Here is a 27867-nt window from a genome sequence, read left to right as displayed (position 1 = left end):
TTTAGATTTTCTATTTTACTGCCTCGATTGACCTTGACTTCAGAAACTCTTAAGAGCTCGCAGACATTTTGAAGAAATCTATTAGGATTTTGCAAATGTCATCATTATCAAATAGGAAAATCTATATCTTAAGCAATAATGCCCGTTTCATATAACCATTGGATTCTGTGTGGATTTGTGGTGTCACAAATTAATTTAATTTCTTGTCTGTTATTTTTTCTCCCCAGATCTTAGTGCCTTCAGATTTAATGCTTGTCTTAATATTTACCAAATGGTTTCAGATTTGTGTTGATAATGGGGAAAATGGGGAATTCTTTCGATATAGAAGGGTGTGGAAAAGAGCAGAGAGAACAGATCTCCCCTTTCTCATCTTAGATCTCCATTTTTATGTTCCTGTTGTCGAGTGGTTTGTCATGGTAAAGAAAAAATGCTTTTAAATGTGAGTGTACATATATCATCTATATGTTGCAAAATGTCCTCCTTCGTGATTCAGCAACCTGATCTTAATTCAGTGCTACTCCTTCCTGTGTAATTAAGCCTTAGCTCCAGCTCTCTGCATTGCGCTCACTAGTCATCAGGTTGGAAGGTCCTGGGTTCCTGTGTCCTGTTGGGCAACCACATGATAGAACTTTAATGTTACTTCCTGGCATAGCAGGAGATGAAAGAGCAGGGGGAAAGAAACATCAGTCTAACCACGAATTTTATTTCCTTGTGTTTCTGATGCTAAAAATGGAGAGGAAGTCGAACTAGACAAGAGGGAAGTCTCCATGAAGTGTGGAAAACAAGCTCCTTGATTGTGGATGTGCAGAGCTGCCTGTTGAGTCTGAGGAGTCTGGCACGTGACACACTGCAGACCTGAGACAAGAAGCCTTGTTGCTATGGGTGACTTTTAGTGACCTATAAATTTTGCAGGCGCACCACGGCACTCTATTATTGCTTTCTTTCTCTGAGTCACTAATTAGATCCTGATGATTTCCATGTGAAACCGTGAGGACTGGGAGATGCAAAATGGTCTTGCTGTGTAGATTCATGAATGCTGAACTGTTGGAGGATATCTGAGTGTGCTTTGCATGCTTGGCTTAATTTGTTTTTTTTTTTTTAACTAAAAGTAATTGTAGGTGAAATGATTACTTAGGTAATTGTTTTGGTAAATGGCTTGAAGTTGAACCATAGCAGTTTTGCTATTTGGAAAAAAAAAATGAAAAAAATATCATTCTAATTTCAGTTTATTTGGTTTACTGACCCAGTTTTGGCTAGGGGTTATTGAATCTAGTGAGAAATATTTTAAGCACCCCCCCAAAGAAGGAAAGATATGAAGTCAGGAGAAGGATAATTATATTGTAAAAATAAAAATTTAATGACGTTTAATTTTTCAAAATTGTAATTTTTATTAAAAAGTAATTCAGTAATTAAAAAAAATACTTCAAGCAACTTACTAGAGGGTTTACAATAAAAAGTTTCTTGGCGGCCGGGCGCGGTGGCTCATGCTTGTAATCCCAGCACTTTGGGAGGCCGAGGCGGGCAGATCACGAGGTCAGGAGATCGAGACCATCCTGAGTAACAAGGTAAAACCCCGTCTCTGCTAAAAATATAAAAACAAAATTAGCCGGGCATGGTGGTGGGCGCCTGTAGTTCCAGCTACTGGGGAGGCTGAGGTGGGAGAATGGCGTGAACCCAGGAGGCGGAGCTTGCAGTGAGCCAAGATTGCGCCACTGCACTCCAGCCTGGGTGACAGAGCCAGACTCCGTCTCAAAAAATAAACAAAACAAAGTTTCTCATCCAGTCCAGTTCCACAATCTTGTTCAGGTTTCTTGAATATTCTTTAAAAGATAGTCTATGCAAATGTAAGTATGTATGTACGTTAAAAAAATTATACAGGCAGTACCCAATTATAAATAACTTCTGTTGCCTTTTTCCACTTAAGTGTATCTAGGAAAGTAGTTCTTACCAGCACATATGTCTCCACATGGTTGTCTAGATTTAAGCTGTAGATGTTGGAGCTGGCGTGGACTGGTTCATGAGAGCTGATTGTTGTTTTGGTAGGAATTTAAGTGAACTGGTTGTTAAACATGGCCATTATTGAAATTGACCATGATAGGAGTATTTACACTGTAGAAATTGGCAAACACTGCAAATAGCCATTTTATTCTCCAAGCTGGTAGTTACACATTTACCAGCACACCACTAGATGTATAACTTTACTAGAGGAGGTCTCTAGATAGCAGTTTGCTTTGTAATGTTTAAAAACAAAACACCCTCCCCTGCCCTCCCCCACTTTTTTCTTTTTCTTTTTTTCTTTTTCTTTCTTTTCTGAAAGGGACTTGCTCTGTTTCCCAGACTGGAGTGCAGTGGTGCTATCACAGCTTACTGCAGCCTTGACCTCCTGGGCTCAAGCTATTCTCCCACCTCAGCCTCCTGAGTAGCTGGGACTACAGGTGCATGCCATCACACCCATCTAACTTTTGTATTTTTTTGGTAGAGAGGGGGTCTGGTGGCGTTGCCCAGGCTGGTCTTGAACTCCTGGAATCAAGTGATTGGCCTGCCTTGGCCTCCCAATGTGTTGGGATTATAGGTGTGAGCCACTGCACCAGGCCTTTTTTCTAACTTTAATGAAAATATTTCTACTTTAAATATGATGCTAATTTTTTTTTTTTTTTTTACTTGAACTTGCTGTTGTTTGGCTTGAGATGGTTTTTTTTTTTTTTTTTTGGAGATGGAGTCTTACTCTGTCACCGAGGCTGGAATGTGGTGGCATGATCTTGGCTCACTCACTGCAACCTCCGCCTCCTAGGTTCAAGTGATTTTCCTGACTCGGCCTACTGAGTAGCTGGGGTTGTAGATGTGTGCCACCACTCCCGGCTCATTTTTGTATTTTTAGTAGAGACAGGGTTTCGCTATGTTGGCCAGGCTGATCTTGAACTCCTGACCTCAAGTGATGCCCCCACCTCAGTCTTCCAAAGTGCTGTGATTACATTTCCCTCTTAAAGTTGTGTTATAGACTGCGTGTTTGTGTTCCTCCCAGATACATATTTTGAGGCCCCCACCCCCCATTGTGATGGTATTAGGAAGTGGGGTCTTTGGGGAGGTGATTAGGATTAGATGAGATCGTGAGAGTAGAGCCCTCCTGAATGGGATGAATGCCCTTTTAAGAGTTCTGAGAGACCTTGCTTCTCTCTGCCTTCTGCCATGCAAGGATACAACAAGAGGTCAGCAGCCTGTACCTAGAAAGAGGGTCCTCACCAGAACTCAAGGACGCTGGCACCTTTATCTCAGACTTCCAGCCTCCAGAACTGAGAGAAGTAAATTTCTATTGTTCTGTGTCTGGAATTGGTGGGTTCTTTGTCTCACTGACTTCAAGAATGAAGCTGCAGACCTTTGCGGTGAGTGTTACAGTTCATAAAGGCAGCGCGTCTGGAGTTGTTTGTTCCTTCTGGTGGGTGCATGGTCTTGCTGGCCTCAGGAGTGAAGCTGCAGACCTTTGCGGTGAGTGTTACAGCTCTTAAAGGTGGCACAGACCCAAAGCATGAGCAACAGTAAGATTTATTGCGAAGAGCGAAAGAACAAAGCTTCCTCAGCATGGAAGGGGACCCAGCAGGTTGCTGCTGCTGGCTCTGGTGGCCTGCTTTTATTCCCTTGTCTGGCCCCACTCACATCCTGCTGATTGGTCCATTTTACAGAGAGCTGATTGGTCCGTTTTATAGAGAGCTGATTGGTCTGTTTTGACAGAGCACTGATTGGTGCGTTTATAAACCTTTAGTTAGACACAGAGTGCTGATTGGTGTGTCTGCAATCCCTTAGCTAGACACAAAAGTTCTCCAAGCCCCCTACCCGATTAGCTAGACACAGAACACTGATTGGTGCATTTACAAACCATTAGCTAGACACAGAGCGCTGATTGGTGTGTTTACAAACTTTTAGGTAGACACAGAGTGCTGATTGGTACATTTACAAACCTTTAGCTAGACAGAAAAGTTCTCCAGGTTCCCACCCGACCCAGAAGCCCAGCTGGCTTCACCTCTCAATGGCACTGGCTGCGGGACTTTGCAGCATCTAGCCTGAGCACTCCGACAGCCCAGTGGGAGCTCATCCCCTGATCAAGCCTAGCAGGCGCCGGCTGGTGGCGCCAAGTGCGGGGCCTGCCAAGCCTGCGCCCACCGGGAGCCCGCGCCCCCTCCCGCCTGTGCCTCTCCCTCCACACCTCCCTGCGAGCAGAGGGAGCTGGCCCCGGCCTTGGCCAGCCCCAGAGAGGAGGCCCCTACAGTGCAGCCATGGGCTGAAGGGCTCCTTGAGCACGGCCAGAGCCGATGCCATGGCCGAGGAGGCGCCTAGAGCGAGCAAGGGCTGCTAGCACGTTGTCACCTCTCAATCCCCCCTCTAAACAGGATACCCCCAAATGCTGTTGGGAATTTGGCCGATGACCGCTCTAGCTACTTCCTGCTGGATAGGGGCGAAGAAGGGGCCCTGCAATTGTAGCGTCCTCCAGAGGGGAACTCTTTAGGCCAGTGGAAGGGCCAGCGGGTTGGTCCAGGGGTCTTCGGTAGAAGTTGTTAGTTGAGCTCATTTGGGGTTCCATTTGTAAGACCATCTATAGCTTGATGGCCTCCATTCTAGAGGAAACAAATTTGACAAGAAGGTTAAAATTACAGGGCCCAAAGGTGAGTAACAGCAAGATGGCTGCCACAGGACCTAGAAACGGGAGAAGCCATGTTGCCCAACTCCAGAGGTTGGTATAAGAGTTTGAAAGGTGGTGTCTGATTTCAGAAGCCTTTTCCTGTAAACGCTGTGCGGCATCTCATACTATCCCTGACTGGTTAGTGTAAAAACAACACTCTTCCCCTAAGAAGGTGCAGAGTCCTCCCTTCTCAGCAGTGAGGAGGTCTAGGCCTCAGCGGTTTTGGAGAGTCACTGTTGCCAGAGAGTCTATTTGGGATTGTAGAGTATGGATAGATTTTGTTATTTCTTGCAAACTATCTGAGAAATCCTTTGATAGTGTGTAATAGTAGGATAATGAAGTAGATAAACTGGCTATTCTGGTTCCTGTAGCAGTAGCCATTCCTAACCCTATAAGTAGGGGTATTAGTTGTATGGCTCTGTGTTGACGGACTTGAGCTTTGAAGAGTACTGATGGGGTCTGATTTCCACAAGATTAGAAGTTAGGATAATATATGTTTACACTGTTAACTTTTAGCAAACTTTACTTTTGTTGAAAACCTTGTAAGTTTGGGATTTCAATTATTCTTTGCTGTTAATAAGACCTCGTTTAGTCTATATTAACTTAGAATTGGTATAGATGGTTCCTTCCTGATTCTGTAAGTACTTTAAGGTTTAGCTGAGTGCAAACAGCTCGCAAGTTTGAGCAGACCAATTCTTAGGCAATTTTCCTAACTCTGTTTCTACAAGAGTTTCCTTATCATTTACTGAATACTCATTGTATCTTTTTTCCGTAATCGCCCGGGAGGAACCATCTGTCGTCCTGTCCTGAAGGGAGTTCCTTCTATGTCTGGTCTTGTTAGGTAGCATGGGCACAGTAAGATGGCGCCGGTTCCGGGTTCTTCACCCCCGGTTCCCGGTTCTCCACCCCGCGAGCCTGCCAAGAGAAGGCCTATCAGGGAAGAACACCTCCTGCCTTTTACTCAAACCCCACCCCTAAGCCAATCACCGATGCCCACGTGGCCCCACTGAGTATAAAAACCTGGCACCTAAGCAGCTCGCCCCTTCTTCCTTCCTTCTCCTCCTCCATGTGGTGTCACCTTGGTGCCTCCAATAAAATCTCTTGACCGCGACCAGCGTGTCTTTGGTTTGAGCCCGATCGGGTCCGACTCTTTCAGGTCAGACCTTTGTATGGTGATTAATTAAGATTTAGAGCCCCTGTTAGGAAACCTGCTGGATTAAGGATTTTTGATAGGAAGGCTATGGGTTGTCAGTGGCCTCAGTGCTTTCAGGCTATGCCCTTGTTTACACTGACAACAAGGTGGTATTGGAGTGTTATAGGGTTACAGAGAAGACCTTCAATTATCAATTATAGGTTTTAACTTTACCCTGGCTTTTAAAGGAATAGGGTACACTGTTTTTTCTTTACTACTTCCATCTCTCTTTCTCTTTGACTTTTTCTCTCTCTCTCTGACTCCCTCTTTGTCTCTGTCTCTTCCCTTCTCTGTCTCTTTGACTTTGTCTCTTTCTTTCTCTCTGACTCCCTCTGTCTCTTCCTCTCTTCCCTTTCTGCTGGTCTTTCCCTGCCTCTGCCAGCCACTTATCCTACTGTTCTCCCCTCTCCTTCCCCTTTTGATGGCTTTGGCAGTGTAAGACTGCCACCTCCTTGGGTTTTTGCACTGCATGCAATAACTCCATAATTGCCTTGTGGTATTTAATGGGGGTTCCCCCAGAGGTTAGGAACTCCCTTTCTTTCCATATTGCAGCATGGGCATGTAGGATTACGTAAGCATACTTGCTATCTGTATACACATTTATTCTTTTCCCCTTTTCCAGTTCTAAGGCTCGGGTAAGTGCCGCTAGTTCTGCTAACTGGGCACTGGTCCCTGGAGGAAGAGGCTTACTTTCAAGTACAGTGGCATAACCTGCCCTTTGTATTCCATTCTCCACAAATGAACTTCATCGGTATATAGGTTAAGGTCAGGATTAGCTAGGGGGCCTTCTAAGAGATCACCTCAGGCGGCATAAGTCTGGACTATAATTTGCTGGCAGTCATGCTCGTTTGGTTCCCCATCCTCTGGGAGAAAAATGGCAGGGTTGAGGGCCACGCATGTACGTATTTGAAGCACTGGTCCCTCAAGGAGTAGCGCCTGGTATCTAAGCAGGTGGTTGTCCGATAGCCATAAACTTCCTTTGGAACCTAGTATGCCACTTACATCATGAGTAGTCCAGACAGTGAGATCCTTTCCTTGTATTATTTTGATAGCCTCTGACACTAAGATGGCCACTGCCGCAACTACCCGTAAACAGTGAGGCCAGCCTTTTGCTACTACATCAGTTTCCTTACTTAGTTATGCCTCTGGTTGTGGCATTGTCCCACAAGTCTGAGTAAGGACTCCAAGAGCTATCCCTGCTCTCTCTATGATGTATAAAGAGAAGTTTTGTTGTGTGGGAAGGTTAAAATCAGAGCTTGTACTAGGGCCTGCTTTAAGGTTTTGAAGGCTGTTTCTGCCTCTGGTTCCCATTCTACTAGATGAGTATTTCTCTCTGGGTCTCCTTGATTAGAGTATAGAGGGGCCTGGCTATCTTGCTATATCCGGGGATCCATAGTCGGCAAAAGCCCGTGATTCCAAGGAACCCCCGCAACTGTTTTAATGTCTTAGGGCGAGGACAAGCCAGTATAGGCTGTATTCGTTCCTTGCTAAGGGCCCTGGTCCCTCTGGCTAAGATCAGGCCTAGATATTTGACCTGCTGTAGGCAAAGCTGGGCCTTTGACCTTGACACCTTGTACCCTTGATTAGCTGGAACGTTCAAGAGCTCTAGAGTAGCCTGCTGGCACAAGGCTTCTGAACTGGTAGCCAAAAGTAAATCATCCACATACTGAAGGACGAGAGTGCCTGGACTTGAGAAGTGGCCTAGATCTTGGGCCAGTGCCTGACCAAACAGGTGAGGGCTGTCCCTAAACCCTTGGGGCAAGACCGTCCATGTAAGTTGGGATGTGTGGTCTGTGGGATCCTCAAAGGCAAAGAGAAACTGGGAGTCAGAGTGCAGGGGATACAGAAGAAGGCATCCTTGAGGTCCAGAACAGTGCACCATTCTGCTTCCTCTGGTATTTGAGAGAGCAGGGTATAGGGGTTCAGTACGACTGGATATAGAGGAATTACTGCCTCACTGATGAGTCTAAGATCTTGCACTAGTCTTCACTGACCATTTGGTTTTTGTACTCCTAGAATTGGTGTGTTGCAGGGACTGCTGCATTTCCATACTAAGCCTTGAGCTTTTAAATGTTTCACAGTATCCTGTAATCCTTTATGAGCTTTAGGCCTTAAGGGATAGTGCCTTTGATAAGGAAAAGTGGTGGGGTCTTTTAGCCTGATTTGGACTGGGCAGGCATTTTTTTGCCCTTCCAAATTGCCCTTCCAATGCCCAGACTTCAGGGTTGATTCTCTCCTCAAGTAGGGGACAACAAATGGGTAACTTGTTGCCCATATTCATGTAGATAATAGCTCCAGCTTTGGCTAATATATCCCTCCCTAATAAGGGTGTGGGACTTTTAGGCTTAACGAGAAAGGCATGTGAAAAGAGCAAGGTCTCCCAGTTACAACTGAGAAGATGGGAGAAATACCTGGTTACAGGCTGTCCCAGGATTCCTCGGATGGTAACAGACCTTGAGGACAGTCGTCCAGAAGGAGATTAACACTGAGAAGACCACGCCAGTGTCCATGAGGAAGTCAATTTCCTGGCACTCAATGGTTAAGCGTAGCTGGGGCTCAGTAAGGATGATGACGAGCTGGCGCTTGCCCCGGGCACCCTCAGTCCTGTTGTTGGATCATCCAGTTGGGGGCTTCTGACCCAGAGAACCTTTGTCTTCTGGGGCAGTGCACCTTCCAGTGATTGCCTCAGTATAGTGGACATGGACAAGGGGGCGGCTTGTTTCTCATTGCACAATCTTTCTTAAAGTGTCCTTGTAACCCACATTGATAACAAGCCCTACCGGGTGATTGGCCTGCCCCATTTTCTGTCCTCTCTGAACCACCAAGGTTTGTTTGTCTGAAGGCCATGACTAAGGCTGTGGCCTTTCTCTGATCTCACTTTTCCTTTTGGGCCTTTTCCTCTTGGTCCCTATTATAGAACACTGAGGTTGCCAGGTTTAATAATGCCTCCAGATTTTGTTCAGGGCCCAGGACTTGCTTTTGGAGCTTTCTCCTGATATCTGCAGCCAATTGGGTAATAAACTTAACTTTTAGGATCAATTGACCCTTGAGTGATTTGGGTGACAGGGGAGTATATTTTCTTAAGGCCTCCCGGAGCTGCTCAAGGAAGGCAGAAGGATTTTCTTCCTTTCCCTGAGTTATGGTGTACGTCATTGAATAATTCATGGGCTTTTTCCTAATTCTCCTTAGTCCTTCTAGAACGCAGGTCAACAGATGTTTACGACACCAGTCCCCATGATCTGCGTCAAGATCCCAGTGGGGATCCGTACTGGGGACAGCTGGCTGACCAGTAGGGAATTTATCCCTTTCTTCAGCTGTCATTCTATCATTTACTTGACTAAGATACCAGGTATCTCCAAACTCTCGGGCTGCAGCTAAAGCCATATTCTTTTCATTAAAGGCCAGGGTTTGATCTAACAGTAGCATGACATCTCTCCAAGCGAGGTCAAAGGTTTGCCCTAGACCCTGTAGGACATCTATGTACCTATCAGGATCATCTGAAAACTTCCCCAGGTCTGCCTTGATCTGCTTTAAATCAGAGAGGGAGAAGGGGACATGTACCCGGGTTGGGCCAAATTCCCCTCCCCTTACAGCTTGAAGGGGACATAACCGGTAGCCGGTAGCCTGGGGGGGTTTGTGGTCCTTTGGAGATTTCTTTGCTTATTTCCTTCTGGGCAGGGGAGATTAGAGGAGGATTATCATTGATAGGAAGGGGAGCTATAGGGAGTCTAGGATATGGGGGTAAGCTGAGAGGTCCTCCTGTGGGATGTAAATTGCAAGCTTTGTATAGTTGTGTATTCTCCTTCAATGAAAAAAAAGCTTGGACATAAGGTATTTCCCTCCATTTGCCCTCCCTCTTACAGAAAAGGTCAAGCTGCAGGATAGTACTGTAATTTATACTTCCCTCAGGTGGCCATTTTTCCCCATCAGAGAATATTGGGGCTAGGCCATAGTGCAGAAAAAAATGAGCTGCTTCTTTTTCAGGGTTTGCAGGTCAAATTGGTCCCAATGGCTTAGGATGCATTTCAAGGGTGAGCCTGTTGATGCCGGTTTCCCATCTGAAAGACAAAACCGCCTGTGGTTTTGGTTTGTTTTGTTTCTCCCGCTGCCCAAGAACCTGCAGTGGTCCCTGGACCCTGCTGATCAGAATAGTTGTGCTCACTGAAGCAGCAGTAGAAACACTAGTTTTCCTCCCAGACCACAAGGAGGACCGAGGAAGGCCGGATTTAGTGGCCCTTACTGATGCATTCTCGAAAACCTGCACCCTTGCCTGTCCTCCTAGACCACAAAGAAGACCGAGAAAAATTGGATTTAGTGGCCTTTACTGATGCACTCTCGAAAACCTGTTAGAGTCCTAAGCATTCTCCTGTTAGTATTGGGACCTTACCTGTGTCCTATAAAGATATTGTGCCCCAAAAATGAAGTGGAGGGCCATACCCTGAGGGAGGGAAGGGATCTCCAGGGTTGGAAGAGTGACACCTTTTGTCCTCACTTACATGAATAGGAAGGATACAATTTCTGAGGCTCCCCATATCCTAGCTTCAGGAATAGCATTTGTTAGGCCTGCTTGTCTAAGGAGGGATCCTAAAATTCCAGAGTTCCCCCTATGACGGGGCTTTGGGCAAAAATTATGTCTTTCTGATTGGTGAGCCCAGGTGCCTAAAGAAGGGAATAGACTCCTGGAGTTTATACTAGAAATCATTCTCAAAGGAGAAACTGGAAAAGCACCAGAGACAGGGAGTGATTTTTAGAAGCAGGACTAGCCTCAGAGACTCTGAGAGGTGAGAGGAAGTTTGTCTAACAGGCATTAGGACCCAGGAGGCAAGGGTCAGGGTAGATAGAATAGATGGGCGAGTCTCGCTTGGGCGACATGACTTTGAGAGTTCTGCTCATGGCCGCAGGGCCAACCAACTTGTTGTCGGGACCCCAGAGCTGAATGGCTTTCCTCTCTGTTGACCCTCGGCTCAGCCCAGAAGTACAGGAAAAGTGGAAGCTGGTTCCAGGCCAACCAACGCTCCCAACTCTGAAGAGTCAGGGGTTGTTAGCCCTTTGCCAGAAAGCCTGACACCCATGTCTTTAGCCCGGCAGCCACGCTAGTCACTCTTAACTGGCCGACAGGTGCCCGGTATTTAGCCCCCGAATTCCAAGGAAAAATAGGACAGAATAGCAAGTGAAAAGGGTCCGATAATTCTCACCACTTGGCGATAGACGATAGTCACACCGCTTGGCAATAGGCGATAGTCCCATCTGGGTCGCCAAAATATGTCTGGAATTGGTGGATTCTTGGTCTCGCTGACTTCAAGAATGAAGCTGCAGACCTTTGCGGTGCTACAGTTCATAAAGGCGGCATGTCTGGAGTTGTTTGTTCCTTCTGGCTGGTTCGTGGTCTTGCTGGCCTCAGGAGTGAAGCTGCAGACCTCTGCAATGCGTGTTACAGCTCTTAAAGGCGGCACGGACCCAAAGAGTGAGCAGCAGCAAGAATTATTGCGAAGAGTGAAAGAACAAAGCTTCCACAGCATGGAAGGGGACCCGAGCGGGTTGCCGCTGCTGGCTTGGGTGGCCTGCTTTTATTCCCTTGTCTGGCCCCACCAACATCCTGCTGATTGGTCCCTTTTGCAGAGAGCTGATTGGTCTGTTTTGACAGAGCACCGATTTGTACATTTACAAACCTTTAGCTAGGCACAGAGTGCTGATTGGTGCGTTTAGAATCCTTTAGCTAGACACAAAAGTTCTCCAAGTCCGCTACCCGGCTAGCAGGACACAGCGCTGATTGGTGCATTTATAAACCATTAGCTAGACACAGAGCACTGATTGGTGCATTTACAAACCTTTAGGTAGACACAGAGTGCTGATTGGTGCATTTACAAACCTTTAGCTAGACAGAAAAGTTCTCCAGGTCCCCACCCGACCCAGAAGCCCAGCCAGCTTTTCTCAATGGCACTGGCTGTGGGACTTTGCGGCACCTAGCCTGGGCACTCCGGCAGCCCAGAGGGAGCTCGTCCCCCAATCAAGCCCAGCAGGTCACAGCCAGCGGCACCGAGTCCTGGGCCTGCCGAGCCCACACCCACCTGAACCTGCGCTGGCCCACGAGTGCTGCGCGCAGCCCCCGCTCCTGCCCGCGCCTCTCCCTCAACACCTCCCCGCGAGCAGAGAGAGCTGGCTCCGGCCTCGGCCAACCCCAGAGAGGGGTCCCCACAGCACAGCAGCGGGGTGAAATGCTCCTTGAGTGCGGCCAGAGCAGACACCGAGGCCGAGGAGGCGCCAAGAGCGAGTGAGGGCTGCTAGCACATTGTCACCTCTCAATAAGCCACTCAGTCTGTGGTAATTTGTTTTTTCAGCTCTAAGTAAAACAAGTTGTTTCAGTATTAATTCTTTTTTAATTGTCATAGGAAACCCAAATCTAAACAGAAAGTTACAGCTTAGGCTGGGTGTGGTGGCTTATGCCTGTAATCCTAGCATTTTGGGAGGCCAAGGTGGGCAGATCACCTGAGGTCAGGAGTTTGAGACCAGCCTGACCGATATAGTGAAACCCCATCTCTACTAAAAATACAAAAATTAGCCAGGCGTGGTGGCGGGTGCCTGTAATCCCAGCTACTCAGGAGGCCGAAGCAGGAGAATCACTTGAACCCTGGAGGCAGAGGTTTCAGTGAGCCGAGATCACGCCATTGTACTCCAGCCTGAGTGTCAAAAGCAAAACTCCATCTCAAGAAGAAAAAAAAAAGTTACAGCTTAATCCTTTTCTGGATGCTCAGATAGCAGGACAATACTGTTGGGGTTTGTTGAATGGTCTATATGGAAAGGGGTGAAGCTTCATGGTGAGGGACTGAAGTATACCACATATCTCAATTTAAATGCTGAAGGAACATTTTTCTATAGAAACATTGTTCAATTGCATTTATAGAAAGGCATTTGAGGGCCTACCGTGTACCAAGTGGAAATACGAAGATAAATGAGAATCACGCTTTCGCTCTTAAAACACAGAATAGTACACAATATAGATAGAAACAGATAATGGCAGGAAATTGTGGTAAGAAATATGTTAAAGTAAGTACTGAAGAATCAGAGACGAATAGATATGTTAGCCTGTGGGTGAGTTAGGGAAGGTTTCATGTTGAGGTGAGCTGTGTTTATAGTCTGAAGCATTTTACCAGGCTGAGGGGAACAGCATGTGCAAAAGCATGAAGGTGTGAGTAAGGTTCGTGTGGGGGTGGAGCAAGTTCAGTATGACCCACGGATAGTTTGCAAAGAGGCCTTTGATTGTATAGTGTAGCACTCAGTAAATATTGTTGGCACCTGAAATCAATGACTGTACATTCCAAACTGATCTCAAAGCTATTTCCTTTTGGTGTGGGTTTGGTTTTGTTGTTAATTTTGAAATATACTTTTGAACACTGAAATCTCTGAAACTGCTAGATCTCTAGAAGTGTAATTGGGAAAGAAACTTGCTTGTAGCTTTAACAAAATAAGAAACTCTTCCCAAATAAAACTTATTTTGAAGTTTGAAAATAAATACTGTTGGTGAGATAGATGGATAAATGAATGAATACTGTGTATACACCAGATAGTCTTATATATGACCTAGAGGAATGGAACTCTGCGAAAGTATATTCCATATTTCAGCTTCAAAATCAATCTTTGAAACACGGTCCTTGCTTACATGGGAAAGGCATATTGTGAGTCAAATACTAGTTTATCGTAGGATTTTGTCTCCTGGTTAGACAATGAGCAGTGTATTTTCAGTCCTGGAATTCAGTACCAAAATGTAATGACTCCCAGAAATGAAAAGTAAATGATCGAATTCAACACTTTTGTTCATTTCGATGATATTAGTGCTTGCCCTTTTTTTGCAGTCTGGCTTAGAAGCTTATTACTTTACCTGAGCTAGTGGTCTCAGAGTGGGGAAGTACACACTGCAGAGTACACAAGACAGTTTATTTTTGAATATGGCAGGAAAATATTAGCATTTTTTATTTATATTGCTGCTTATGCCATTGTTTAATTTGTTTTTGTGTATAAGGTACAAACGTACATATTCATGCATATACTGTATACAAAACACATGTGGCCCCACACATATACACATGTGCACTCACATGTATACACAGATACACACAAAAAAATGAGGTTCCATGCCACCTCCTTTCCCCTGCCCATTTTTCTGGGCACATATGATCAGGAAAGTTTGATATCACTGATTTAAACCATCAATGCAAAAACACTTTCGAAGGAATCTTAAAATATTTAACAATTCTAAGTTTTATAAAGAATGCACCTTAGGCAATACCAGTTTAAAAGAAACACTTTATTTTATTTATTTATTTATTTTTTTTTTTTGAGACAGAGTCTTGCTCTGTCACCCAGGCTGGGGTGCAGTGGCGTGATCTCAGCTCACTGCAACCTCCGCCTCCTGGGTTCAAGCGATCTCCTGCCTCAGCCTCCCAAGTAGCTGGGATTACAGGTGTGTGCCACCACACCCTGCTAATTTTTTTTTGTATTTTTAGTAGAGACGGGTTTCATCACGTTGGTCAGGCTGGTCTCGAACTCCTGATCTCGTGATTCACCCGCCTTGGCCTCCCAAAGTGCTGGGATTACAGGCATGAGCCACCACACCCGGCCTAAAAGAGACACTTTAATGAAATAAACATAGTAGGTTGTAAGGTTGTAATTTGTGTCTAATAATGAATGCATACTTATGGGCACTTTAGATTTTTTTGTACCAAAGTAGCTTTCAGAGGACAATTTATATCATGTTTTCTTAGTGAAGTGGTAATGAATTCCATAAATATCCTTGTACCATGCCTCTTATCTGACATTTCCCTCCTAAATTGGTTAAAAATCAGTATTATAGACTGGGTGTGGTGGCTCATGCCTGTAATCCCAGCACTTTGGGAGGCCATTGCAGGCAGATCATCTGAGGTCACGAGTTTGAGACCAGCCTGGCCAACATGACGAAACTCCGTCTCTACTAAAAATACAAAAAAAAAAAAAAATTAGCCGGGTGTGGTGGTGCGCACCTGTAATCCCAGCTACTTGGGAAACTGAGGCAGAAGAATGGCATGAACCCGGGAGTTGGAGGTTGTAGTGAGCCGAGATTGCACCACTGCATTCCAGCCTGGGCGACAGAACGAGACTCTGTCTCAAAAAAAAAAAAAAAAAGAAAAAATCAGTACTACAAATGTGCTTGTAAAGTAGATGTGTTGCCCACATCTTCCCTGGTGCTGTTATTTGGCACAACACTGACATCTAGAGTCAGTTGTGGCTTATTTGTTCTGAAGTTTCCTCTGTTTAACCTTCAGCTTTGGATTTTCTGTATTTTGGCTTTTATGGTCTTACTCTAGCCACTGTTCTATTCTCATTTTGCTGATAGCATGATGTAAGTTACTTTGCATACCCTGGCAGGCAAATGTGCATTACCCCATTGCCCCATTACAACATCAGAGGAAATAACTTTACTAAGGTGCTTTTCAGAATGAATGTCTCTAACTCAAATTTTGTCACGTTGTCCCTCCCAACTTACTTGAATTGTGCCATGATTTCCACAAACCATAAAGGTGATTCTTCCACTCAAGACTGAGGCACATGGTTTGGTTTCAGATCTTCAGGATGGCAGTCATCGCACATCTCATGTTGAATGAAACAAACTCAGGATACATGTTTAAAATAGAATTTTTTTTTCTTGGCAAATTTGGAAGGTATTTTTCAGTTGCATTTTGTTGGGTTTTAACATTTTGGTAATGACTATTAGTTATAGTTTCCTTACATTCTGGCATCCTTCTTTATAGCCAGTTGTCTTTTCTGTTTACCTTTATTTTTTTTTAAGACCTGATGATATATGTTCATTAACACTGCCATAGCTCCTGGAGTTGGATTTTCAGTGACTTAATTGCAAATTAAAACCTTTCTATGGTCTTTCATAGTTGGAAAGTACTCTTCTGTTTTCATAAGTGTTGTTATCTTTCTCCTGCAATAATAAATAAATAGAAAGCCATGTTTAAGGTTATGTAACCAATGAAGCCAACTGCCAAGGAACATGCAAACCACTGGGCCATCTTGGATTCTGGGTCCTAAGTGCCCATACGGTAATCTTAAAGGCCAGGTTACCATTTTCCCCACCGTATTTAGAGCAGGATGTGGGAACTGAAAAATCCTTTTTTTTTTTGTTTGGATGCTATTGTCAAAATTGTGGCCGGGAGCTTTACAATTCTTACTTCTAAGACTGCCTTCAGGCCACATACCTTGGCCTTGTTGTTGAAAACGTGTCCCAGCCTCAGAAAGAAAAATGATTTATAATTACTCAGCATGGCATCTCAGTAATTAGACCACCTATCATCTTTAGGTATTCATATATACACTGGAGGATGAAATGACTACTTAGACAATATTCTTTCCTTGGCAAAAATCCTTTGTGAAAGTTAGATTTTTAGCGCTTGCTTTGGCAGCACATACACTAAAATTGGAACAATATAGAGAAGATCAGCATGGCCCCTGGGCAAGGACGACACACAAGTTCGTGAAGTGTTCCATATTTTTTTAAAAAGAAAACAAAGTAAAAGTTGGACTTTAAAACATCGCCTTATTTCAGTCTCCTGATGCATTTGCCCTCTTGGCTGCTGTTTAAGAGGAAAATATCTTTACTAGTTTATCAGTTCAGCTTATTTTGTGCTCGCTTTGGCAGCACTTACACTAAAATTGGAATGATACAGAGAAGATTGGCATGGCCCCTACACAAAGATGACATGCAAATTTGTGAAGCATTCCATAAATTTTAAAAAATAAATAAAAATAAATTAACCTTATTTTGTATACATTTTAGCTTATTTGAGCTATCTCATCATGCATCATGGAAACAAAGTATCTGTTCTATTGGCATTAAGATAACATTTTGTTTGAAGAACCTGTTTTATATAGACTTTAAAGAAATACTTTCAGGATGTATTATAGATATACATGTATTCTTCTTTTCAGTTCAACTCCAGACACCGGAGAAATACTTGTTTTTTAGTATCATTAGCTGCCTCTTTTCTAATGTGAATTTATTTTTGCCTTATAAGTAACAAGTAATTTTTTTCATAATTTGACCCACAAATGTTTGCAGTATCTACTGAACGCCTACCACTGCATGCAGGATACTGTACAGAGTAGCTTTTAATCCATCCTTTTAAAGTATCATTGTCTGTATTGAAAACATTGCTCGTGTCTAATGTGTTTCTGAAAGTTTCCATGTCACTAAGATGCCAGCCTGGGGCGATTTAATATTGTATCAGATGTCTTTTGTTATGTATTTATTAAAACAGGTTCTATATAAAAATACATTTCTTGTGAAAGTTCTCTTTCAGACTCTTCTGAAGGAAAACATGGTTCTTGACAGCTCCTTGGCAGCTTTGTTTTTTCAAACATGCTTTATATCTGTATTTACATTTTTTTTTTTGACATTTTACACTTACAGATTGCTGATTTGTTTCCACATGTCTCTTATGGTATAGTTCTTGAGCAATTTCCTGAAAAATACGCCGAGCACTCTTCTTCTATAAAGACAAGTGAGAAAAAAAAAATTCTCTTTTGGGAATATAAGCGATGATAACGACACATCATCAGAACTTTTCTTGCTCTATTGCCACCGGTCCCAAAAACTAACCCCTCCCCCAACACATCTGTGCTTACAGTTAACTCTTTTGTATTTGAGAACTTTAAATAGAATTTATGGTTGAGAACTGTCCAATTTAAGTCACAGTTTACCCCTTGAGATTATTTTGTCATTGAGTTTCTCAACAATAGGAAACAGTGTCTGTAGTTGAAAGTTACCTTGATATTCTGTTTAAACTTAACATTTAAATATTTAAAAGCTAAAAAATATTTCAGTTTTGAAATAGTTACAATCAGCCACAATTTAAAAAATATTTTGCAAGTGTTGGTCTGTACCTTTTGTGAGTCTTCTTTTATTTCTTTGTTTCTTAGAGGGTTGGATTTTGACTGCCAAGAAGAGAAGGAAAGTCTATGAAACATTTTATGTACTCATAACAATGGTGGCAGGTATCTCATGCCCTAATAAGATTAAACCAACTTAATATTTAAGTGATATACAATGAGAGTTAATTTTTACATCATTTTTGAGATACTTTTACTCCATTAAAAACTAATTGAACAAACTGATGTTGATCGTAGGATTTCTAGTAATCCTAACATAATGGTATATACATCTCTCTTCTTATACGCATAGCCAAAAGGTATTCTTTTTCAATAACTTTAGCCCTTTTTGAAGATTTTAAGGCGGCTTTTAGTCTCTTCATCAACCCATTTTTGTTCTTAAAGACTGTTCTTAAGGCTTTCGTAGATAACAGTAATATCTCGCCCTCCACCTGCCCACACCTCACCCCTACAGCAGAAAGATAGTATAGTGGATGGCTCTCTTCTTAATCCCATGCTACTGGGCTTTAAAGAGAAAACACTGCAAATTATGTCCCCTGGCTAATAATTTCAGTGATGAGAATGTATGATGCCTTCTTCGAAAGACCTCTTCTGCAGGTGGTGTTCCCTGCAGATGCACAGGAAAATATTAATTAGGGAGCTCTGGCTGAGGCCCATAACTTGTGGAGAGATAGAAATTATTTTTCTTTTGATAATATTCAAGGATATAGGGACATTCCATGCAAGAAGATTTGACTTACTTTGGAGAGGAGTATGAAGGCCACGCATACACCAGTCACATAGACAGAGAGCAGTGATACAAGAGCTGTCAGGAAGCTCCGCAGTTCCTTGCTGAGCAGCTTAATTTCTTAATGACAAAAACAGAAAGAAGCACATTCATTATTAAAGCCTATTCTTTCAAATACATGTATAAAGTATCCTTGACACTGCATGTTAGAGGTGAAATGTGAACTTGCTCTGCTTGCCTATTCATATAAAAACTAGACCTCAAAAGGTACTCAAGTATGTGATAGTTAAAGCCAGTTCATCAGTTCTTTAAATCTGTTAAACCAAAAATGTTACTCGTTTTTAAACATTAAAAAAATTCAACCAACCATTTGTCATATTGCTAAGCATCACTTTTTAGATAAAGGATTATTTGAAGTTAGATAAACATTTCCAGACAGTTTGTTCAAGGGCATCTAAAATCTCTTTTGGTAGAAACAGTTTGCCAGCATCATCAAGAGTCTGCCTATGTGGTTAAGATATTTTCATATGTATTTGTTAAGGGTGATATTTATAGCCTTGGAACTAGTATACATAGCTGAAGAGTCCATCTGTGAAAGAACCTGGGAAGGCCATACATTGAGGAGCGCAGTGCTCACTGCATGCTTGAAAGACAGGCACTTTTGCCGAATGTGCTCTTCTTTCTGTATGATAAAATTCTGGAAATAGTTATTGAATCCATTTTCACGTTTGGAATTTCTCTCTCCTTGCAGAGATCGTCTTGTGCTCTGGGTAGGGATTAAGTAACATGCCATGTCTTCAATTACCTGACTATTTGGAGTACAAAATACAATTAGATTTGTACTTACTGTCTGAATAGCCTGTACGTTCCAACTAAATATCCCATAGAGGAGACTGGGTGTGATGGCTCATGCCTGTAATCCCAGCACTTTGGGAGGCCGAGGTGGGCAGATCACTTGAGGTCAGGAGTTTGAGACCAGCCTGGCCAACATGGTGAAACCCATCTCTACATCTCTACTAAAAATACAAAAATTAGCCGGGCATGGTGGCGCATGCCTGTAATCTCAGTTACTCAGGAGGTTGAGGCAGGAGAATTGCTTGAACCCAGAAGGTGGAGGTTGGTTACAGTGAGCTGAGATCACACCACTGCAGTCCAGCCCGGGCGACAGAGCAAGACTCTTGTCTTAAAAAAAAAAAAAAGAGAGAAAGAAAAATCCCATAGATGCTTATCCTGTGAATGCAGTTTATGCAGCATACATTTTTATTTGTGAAACTAACAAATTAACCACATCTATACAACTTAAATAAAAAAGCTTCCGTGCGAAAATAGGAGTTCTGTAGAAGAGACGGGAAGTTGCCATATCTGCCTTAACACTTTCAATTCTGCCTTTCACTTTCACTTCACTTTATATAAGCCTTGCAGTTTTGAGACCTTCATGCTTTTACAAGCCATTTTCCATTTGACTAACATGTTTTTAGAAGGCTAATGCAGTGGGACATACAAATCTCTAAAGCTGTGTGTGTTTTCATATCAGTAGCTAACATTTGTTATTTGCTATATGCCAGGCACTATTAAAAATGCTTTAAGTGCCTTAACTTATTTATAATTTAGCTGACAGATGAGAATAAACTAAGGTTAAATGACGTTTGAATATCAAAAGCCCATTAGAACCCTAGTAGTTTAAAAGCACGGGTTATAATACTGGATGATCTCCCTTCCTCAGAGTCCTATTTTGAAATCGAAGGGCTGGTTGATTTTGAGTTCATGTTTTAACAATCTCAGTGCTCATCATACCAGGGTCCTTCCTAAGGGAAGAGACCCCAACAGGATGAGAAGTTGCTGCTGTTCTCTTTTTTCCTTCAGAATAATGTAAAGCTTTTTCTCTGAAATTCCCTTTTTTTTTTTCTTGGAAATTTCTTAATCTCAGTCTACTCAAGGGAATGACTTGGTGAAATTACTGATAGGATTTAGCTATGTTTGATGTCCTCGCTCGGGTGAGGAATTGTCATGGGTTTTATCAAATCTCAGGAAGTGAGAGTCATCACTTTCTGTTCACTGATGTCCAGGCAGAATGGGAAGGGTCAGGGATCTCTGAGTAGCTTCTCTCCAAATCTGTGCTTATTCTCCATGTTGCATAGTTTCTCTGGGTCCAATTTATTGATCTTTTACACTTCTCTAGTGCTTTGTTCTAGGTGGTGCATTACCAGACTAGTTCCTGAGAAAGTTGATAGTTACTCACCACAAGGTTCCCTTTGGACATGGTACTTTACACTAAATCACTGTAATATACAAAAGGGATGAACATGGTTGGTTAAACGCCACTATGGAGGGAGCATAGAGCACCCAGCAAATCACTGACTTTGTGTTAGTGGGTGTTCGAGATGGATTGGAGTAGTTCTTTTGTTTTGTTTTTCTGAGACGGAGTCTTGCTCTGTTGCCCAGGCTGGAGTGCAGTAGTGCGATCTCGGCTCACTAAAACCTTCGCCTCCTGGGTTACAAGCGATTCTCCTGCCTCAACCTCCCAAGTAGCTGGGACTACAGGTGCATGCCACCATGCTCAGCTAATTTTTGTATTTTGAGTAGAGATGGGGTTTCACCATGTTGGCCAGGCTGGTGTTGAACTCCTGACCTCAAGTGATTCGTCCACCTCAGCCTCCCAAAGTGCTGGGATTACAGGTGTGAGCCACCACGCCCAGCCAGTTGGAGTAGTTCTTTAGTCCAAACCTCATGGTGACTTGTGTTCAGATCACACCCTTCACTGGCTAGGGTATTAACTTAGCAAATTTATCTCCTGATTTCTACATGTGAGTGAGGTAATGATTTTACAGGCCTGAACAAGATGCAATGACGCACTGAAATAAAGCCTCGCTGACTGACCTCTTACCACCAGTGTGGTCCCTCCTCCCGTCTGTTTAGCTCTCGCTTCCGGCACACTGGGGAATGCTATTCCACAGATGTAAATTGCACTGTCATTTGAAGTCACTCTGTTTACAGTGAGGGAAACTTGGTTTTCTTTGAGGGCCTCCCTCACTGTGAACTTGTCTGCCTCACTTTTGCACCCGTCCAAGCATAGGTTCTCAGGCTGGTGAGCGCCGTAGCGAAACCACAGGCGTGTTGGTTGCTCAGAAGGGCATCCAGTTGCAGAGAAGTTACACTTTATGGTGACAGCCTCATGAGTGTAGTCCACTTCTAGGTACCACGGTTGTGTGACAGAGACAGTACAGGTGCCCACAGCACCTGCGGGAGGAAGGAGATGAGTGGGTTAATGTGCCTGTCGCCTCACTTTGACTGTGTTTTTATTTTGCTTATATTTTTGAGGTAGGAAACCCAGCCATTCTGTTATTTTCTTACCTTAATCCCAATATAAATAAGACTAAAACACCAGTGGTCCTCACTTGTCCCAACTCCTCCTGTTTTCTGATCTTGACCTGCTGGGTCACATGACGTCTGTTCACTGAAGGCCAGCCCTGGAGAGGCTTCAGGGGAACAGAGTCCTGCACAGAGGTGGCACTGTATTGGAGTCAGAAGTTTGGGGTCCATCTGTGATTCTTGCTCCTTACAAGCTTTCCTTCGATCCAGTCACTTAATCTCCCGCCTGCTTTCTGTCCGCACCCTGGTCTCCCTAGAGTGCTGTGTTCAGTGTGGTGACCTGTGTCCCCAGACGAACGCTGCTGCCGCTAATGGAGCCTATGAGCAGCAGCGATGTTTGTGCTTTGTGGGAGTTGAGATCGCCAGGAATTCATGGCCATTCACAATTGTTCCTTTGTGAGCCTGGTGTCCCTTTGGGAATATGATAAAAGGCAAGATGTACACCTGTGGAAATGCAGCCCTGGCTTAGCCTACCATGTCTTTGATTACTGAGCAGGGACCAAATGAGCTCGCCAGGCCATAGCTAAGCAGATTTGGTTTCTTCCTGGCGTGTGTGCTGCTTTGTAGGCCCTTGTATCATTTATCGTATTTAATTAACTATTGTGATAAAGAGCACAGACTTGAGTTCAGATCCTAGCTCTGCCTGTTCCCAGCATTATAATCTCAGTATCTCAGTTTCCTCATTAGAAAATGGGGATAGTATTGTTGACCTCATGCAGTTAGTGTGACTTTCAAGATGATGCCTAGGAAGTGTTTACCTGCCTAAGCTATAGTAAGTATTAAATACAAGGGAGCGATTGCTGCTGCAGCCGCCACTGCTACTGTTCCCACAGTATCAGATAGTTGTTGGCGAGATGGTTGTGGACGTCTATCCACGAGGTTTTCACAGAGTTGGGATTAGTCACCCACTCCAGTGCACTGTCCACCATGTGGTGCTCTTCCAAGTTATGAGGATTGAGTCCCCCACCTTGGCCTTTATATCCCAGGCATGTGAAGCTGGAAAGCCACTGGAGTGCACAAATGGAAAGACCCGCCCTAAACCCTTCTCGCGGCAGGGGAGGCCATAGGTAAAATAGTATTGGTTGAGACAAATTGGAATTTGTCAAGTTTTTGGTCTGACTTCCGCCTGGTCATATATTCCTAAATGGTCCTATTTGTGTGAGTTTGTCCTTTGCTACTGTAAATGAAATTGAAAAGTCATCCAAGTGGTCTGATGCTTAATTTTCAGACAGGGGCTTTTTTCTCTTAGCATTTCTCTTATGGATCCCCATTCATAACAGCAGAGGAATTAAAGTTAGAATCATGGCGTTTGTGATGCGAGCCTCTTCTCACCATGTTTTTTTGTTTTTGTTTTCGTTTTTATTACTGTTTTTGGACAGAGTCTCTGTCTCCCAGGCTGGAGTGCAATGGCGCAATCACGGCTCACTGCAACCCTGACCTCCCAGGTTCAAGCCATCATCCTGCCTTAGCTTCTCAAAAGTAGCTGGGACTACAGGCCTGCAGCACTCTGCCTAACTAATTTTTGTATTTTTAGTAGAGACGGGGTCTCACCTTGTTGCCCAGGCTGGTCTTGCACCCCTAAACTCAAGCGACCCGCTTGCCTCAGCCTTCCAAAGTGCTGGGATTACAGATGTGAGCCACTGCGCCTGGCTTTCTTCTCACCATGTTATATTTTAGTATTTGTGCAACGTGAGATGAGCTGGGAGCTCTGTGGTGACCTGATAAATGCAAACTAGACAAGAGGGTGCAGTCACCTGGAGGAGGCCTGCAAGCTTTTCAGAGCTTCATGTCTGCGGGAGGCCCAGCTTAGCTCCATCTCCAGCCAAGGGGATTGGATTCTCTCTCAAGTCTGAGAAATACAACCTCATGTCTCCTGCCCAGACTCAAGCACTTTACAAGTACAGCGAAACATTTTATAGTATATACTGAGTGGAAATTTAAAGTGGAATTGGGTCTGCCAAAACTTAGCAAGGTTAAGCACTGTCTCAGTCTCAAGTCATCTTTCAGATAATGTTTTTATTTTTATTTGTAAAATTATTTTTAAAAAGTGGATGATTCCATTATTTACACATTTTTATTTTTGAGATAGGGTCCCACTGTGTCACTCAAACTGGAATGCAGTGGTGTGATCTCGGCTTACTGTAGCCTTTGTCCTCTGGGCTCAAGCAATCCTCTCACCGCAGCCTCTGGAATAGCTGAGACTACAGGTGTGCACCACCACGCCTGGCTAGTTTTTTTATTTTTAGTAGAGACAAGGTTTTGCGATGTTGGCCAGCCTGGTCTTAAACTCCTGGGCTCAAGCAATCTACTCACCTTAGCCTTCCAAATCGGGTAGTGTTTTAAAAGGGAAGCCAAAGAGCTAGGCGAGGTGGTGTGGCCATTAGTCACAGCTACTCAGGAGGCTGAGACTGGAGGCTGATTGAGCCCAGGAATTCCAGGCTGCAGTGAGCTGTGATGGCACCACTGCACTCCAGCCTGGGCAACATTGTGAGTCCCTGTCTCTATAAAAGGAATAGAGGCTGGATGTGCACTCCAGCCTGGGCAGCATTGTGAGACCCTGTCTCTATCAAAGGAATAGAGGCTGGGCATGGTTGCTCACGCCTGTAGTCCCAGCACTTTGGGATGCTGAGGCAGGCAGATCACCTGAGGTCAGGAGTTCCAGACTAGCCTGGCCAACATGGTAAAACCCCGTCTTTACTAAAAATACAAAAAATTAGCCAATTTTTTGTGGTGGTGGACACCTGTAACCCCAGCTACTTGGGAATCTGAAGCAGGAGAATTGCTTGAACGTGGGAGGTGGAGGTTGCGGTGAGCTGAGATTGTGCCATTGCACTCCAGCCTGGGTGACAGAGTGAGACTCTTGTCTCAAAAAAAAAAAAAAAAAAGGTTGGGGTGGCGGGGGTACCTGACTTTTAACACTTTTCTTTAAAATCTAGTAGTATAGGATAAAAACAGGTATTTGTAACTTTGGAATTTCATATCTCTACTTATTTCCACCTTCTTCCCAATTAGTCTATGTGTGGGAGAAAACCAATTGTAATGATTTCATATGTGAGCAGGGACTTGTGATGAAACTGTGGTTCCCTCCCCCAACCAGTTAGGCAACCTATTAACAAAAAAGAGAAGTTTGGATGTGTCACACCACAGCCTGCTTCTGTGAACGATTTCTTTTAAGAATCCTCATATTCTAGGAATTGTTTTTTAAACACAGTATCCAATGAAAAGGTTGAAGATTTATTTCCTCCGTGGAGGGAATAGAAAGATTATTATTATTATTATTTTAAAAAACCATATTGAGGCTGGGCATGGTGGCTCATGCCTGTAATCCCAGCACTTTGGGAGGCTGAGGTGGGGGATCACGAGGTGAGGAGATCAAGACCATCCTGGCTAACACGGTGAAACCCTGTCTCTACTAAAAACACAAAAAATTAGCCGGGCGTGGTGACGGGCGCCTGTAGTCCCAGCTACTCGGGAGGCTGAGGCAGGAGAATGGCGTGAACCCGGGAGGCGGAGCTTGCCGTGAGCCGAGATCTCGCCACTGCACTCCAGCCTGGGTGACAGAGCGAGACTCCATCTCAAACAAACAAACAAACAAACAAAAAAGCCATATTGAAAGTAAGTAGAGAACTAATTCTTGACATTTAAACAAAGCTGTCTCTCTAGTAAGTAAGAAGTAAGTAAATGTCTTGCTCTGCTGCCCAGGCTGGAGTGCAGTGGTACAATCACAGCTCCCTGTAGCCTCAAAGTCCTGGGCTCAAGTGATCCTTCCTACCTCCCAAGTAGGTGGGACTGTAGGTGCATGCCATCACGCCCAGCTATTTTTTTTATTGTGTAGAAATGGGAGTCTCATTATGTTGTTCATGCTGGTCTTGAACTCCTGGGCTCAAGCGATCCTCTCACCTTGGCCCCCAAAGTGCTGGGATTACAGGCGTGAACCACACGCCCAGCCCAAAGCTTTGTTTATTATATTAGATTTCAAATTTCTAACATATCAAAGTAGCAAAGTAGTACAGTCAACACCCTGCCATCACATGGCTTCAACCCAATCTTGTTTCTTTTCTCCTCCCACCTACTCCCTCACTCCCATATTATTTTAGAGCAAATCCCAGCCATTTTATCTGCATATATTTCAGAATATATCTCTAAAAGACAAGAATTCTTCTTTAAAATAATGCTAATTAAAATAGTCTATGAAAGTAATATATATACTTATTAGCAAAAAACAGATTATTAAAAGTAGAAGCAAAAAGTCACCCATAGTCCTTTTGCCTGAAATAACTCCCATTAACATTTTGATGTATTTCTTCACAGATGAGAAAAAATTAAGAACTTTTCCCCCTTCCCTGCCTTATAATCCAAATTGTGTGGGCAAATCTGAGATTATTAGATGCACTGGAAATACTTTCGTAGATAAAAAAACAGGGGTAGGCAGAATTTTAAAAATAGCTATATTATGGGATGGCTATTCTCTATAGGAGGAGTCATGGCAGTTTTTTTTTTTCTTAAATGAAAAGTACTTTTATATAAATTGTTCTTTGAAAATATTCAGCAAATAATTGTTTATTGCTTTCTATGTGCAGATCAAGTTTGTATGATAATTAAATTGCTGATGACTTATACCTACGATTTTAAGAATATTTTCAACCCTTTGGTCAGATTGTCTCCAATTACCATAATAGCAAAGAGACTTTTCAACGTTAATATGAAACTTTTTCTCAGCTTTTTTTTATTATCTATTTCTCAGGGGGAAAAGGAAACTTATCCTCTTAGGCAGTTTCCATAATGTTATACATTTAAAAATTAATGTGAAGGAGCTTAAAATATAAATGCATTAGGTGAAAAATAGCAACTGATTTAAATAAAATGAAGGAGGAGAAGTAAAAGAACCTTACCGACACAATATAGAATGAGATTGGTTTGCAGATGGCGAGCGATATTGCTTCTGCTCACAGTCCCCATTTCTGTGTATGCCTGGGCGGGTTAGGGTGTGTGTGTATTTGAAAGGAAAGTTGGCTTTCTTTTTTCAGAAGGGAAGAGCTGAAGAGAGGAACCTCTTATGAAGGAACCATAATCAGGAACTTTTTGAAATTGTGCAAGGATGGCTTCACCATTTAACGTTGAGATTTTGGCCTGGAGCACATTTAGAAATTTGTGTATCATTTTTTTTCATGGATTTTACAGTCCTCATAGGTGTTAGATGTTTTTGGGTGAGATTTTGATTTTCACCTAGCGCATATTCCCAGGAAGAAGGAGTATTGTTTGACAGATAATGTGTACTTGGATTTTTCAGAACAGTTCAGTCACTGTCCAGGGTACCTGCTGTGGGTACCACTCTGGGCCAGTAACTGCTGGGAACAAAGAAACAGCAGAAGGAGAAGTGGCTTTGTGTAGAGACGAGAAAAGTTGGTAAACAACACATTCTAGTGCAGCGAATAAATACATTGTCTGTTATTAACTTTTTGTACTCCAGTTTTGAATCCAAAGACACCTGCCTTCCCCCCTTTTTTGACAGGGTCTCTATCACCCAGGCTGGAGTGCAATGGCAAGATTGCAGCTCATTGCAGCCTCAGCTTCCTGAGTAGCTGGGACTACAGGCATGCACCACCACCCCTGGCTAATTTTTTATTTTTTTGTAGATTCTATGTTGTCTAGGCTAGTCCTGGCCTCAAGCGATCCCCCTGCCTTGGCCTCCCAAAGTGTTAGGATTACAGGTGTGAGCCACTGTGCCTGGCCCAAAGACCCCCTTTTAATGTGTTGAGAAACAAATATGTGAGCCCTCTGTCCTCTGTGTCCTCTCCCCCAGCACTTAGTGGTGATTCAGTAAGGGTCTTCTTTGTAAAGCAGCAGAAACAGACTCAGGCTGACTTAAAAGGAAATTTACACAAGCATTTGAAGGTTAGTCACTGGGAGGGCTAGTGAATCTTGTGTGGGGTCCACAGCTGGGAAGAATGCCTCAAATCACACTGTAATCAGGTCTGAAGA

The 27867-nt window shown here is 43.5% G+C and overlaps 2 protein-coding genes and 2 non-coding genes across 6 annotated transcripts in view; 3 read left to right on the top strand and 1 right to left on the bottom strand.

The window, feature by feature from the left end:
• The window catches only part of METTL9 (methyltransferase like 9), a 58982-nt gene that overhangs the window by 27317 nt on the left and 3798 nt on the right, over positions 1-27867 (top strand). The gene's annotated exons all lie outside the window — the stretch shown is intronic.
• Positions 13784-27426, bottom strand: IGSF6 (immunoglobulin superfamily member 6). 2 transcript variants are annotated; one of them, XM_030799828.1, is made up of 6 exons: positions 26778-27426; positions 21394-21753; positions 18530-18636; positions 17784-17834; positions 17309-17389; positions 13784-15825 (listed from the first exon to the last, which is right to left on the bottom strand). In XM_030799828.1, exons 1-6 carry the CDS (start codon positions 26842-26844, stop codon positions 15766-15768), a joined length of 726 nt encoding a protein of 241 aa, XP_030655688.1. In that variant the 5' UTR covers positions 26845-27426; the 3' UTR covers positions 13784-15765. The 2 variants fall into 2 exon arrangements, with proteins under 2 accessions (XP_030655688.1, XP_030655685.1); XM_030799825.1 differs by lacking the exon at positions 13784-15825 and having other exon boundaries at positions 16752-17389.
• LOC115831765 lies at positions 16288-16394 on the top strand. The gene has a single exon (XR_004027260.1). It is a non-coding gene; the product is annotated as a U6 spliceosomal RNA (small nuclear RNA).
• Positions 16524-16630, top strand: LOC115831771. Its single transcript, XR_004027267.1, has one exon. It is a non-coding gene; the product is annotated as a U6 spliceosomal RNA (small nuclear RNA).

Source organism: Nomascus leucogenys, chromosome 2 (genome assembly GCF_006542625.1).
Source record: "Nomascus leucogenys isolate Asia chromosome 2, Asia_NLE_v1, whole genome shotgun sequence".
Lineage (NCBI taxonomy): Eukaryota > Metazoa > Chordata > Mammalia > Primates > Hylobatidae > Nomascus > Nomascus leucogenys.
The sequence above is the reverse complement of the archived record's forward strand: the minus strand, read 5'-3'. Positions and strand labels throughout refer to the sequence as shown.

Bases quoted from the DNA above. Each gene is read 5' to 3' on its own strand.
- IGSF6 (XM_030799825.1), bottom strand. From the start codon at position 26,844: ATGGGGACTGTGAGCAGAAGCAATATCGCTCGCCATCTGCAAACCAAT. The intron at 17,835-18,529 runs GTAAGTCAAATC...TCTTCTTGGCAG, and splicing joins CCTTCATACTCCTCTCCAAA to TCAAAATCCAACCCTCTAAG. The intron at 17,390-17,783 runs GTACAGACCAAC...TTGTCTTTATAG, and splicing joins TAAAAGAAGACTCACAAAAG to AAGAAGAGTGCTCGGCGTAT.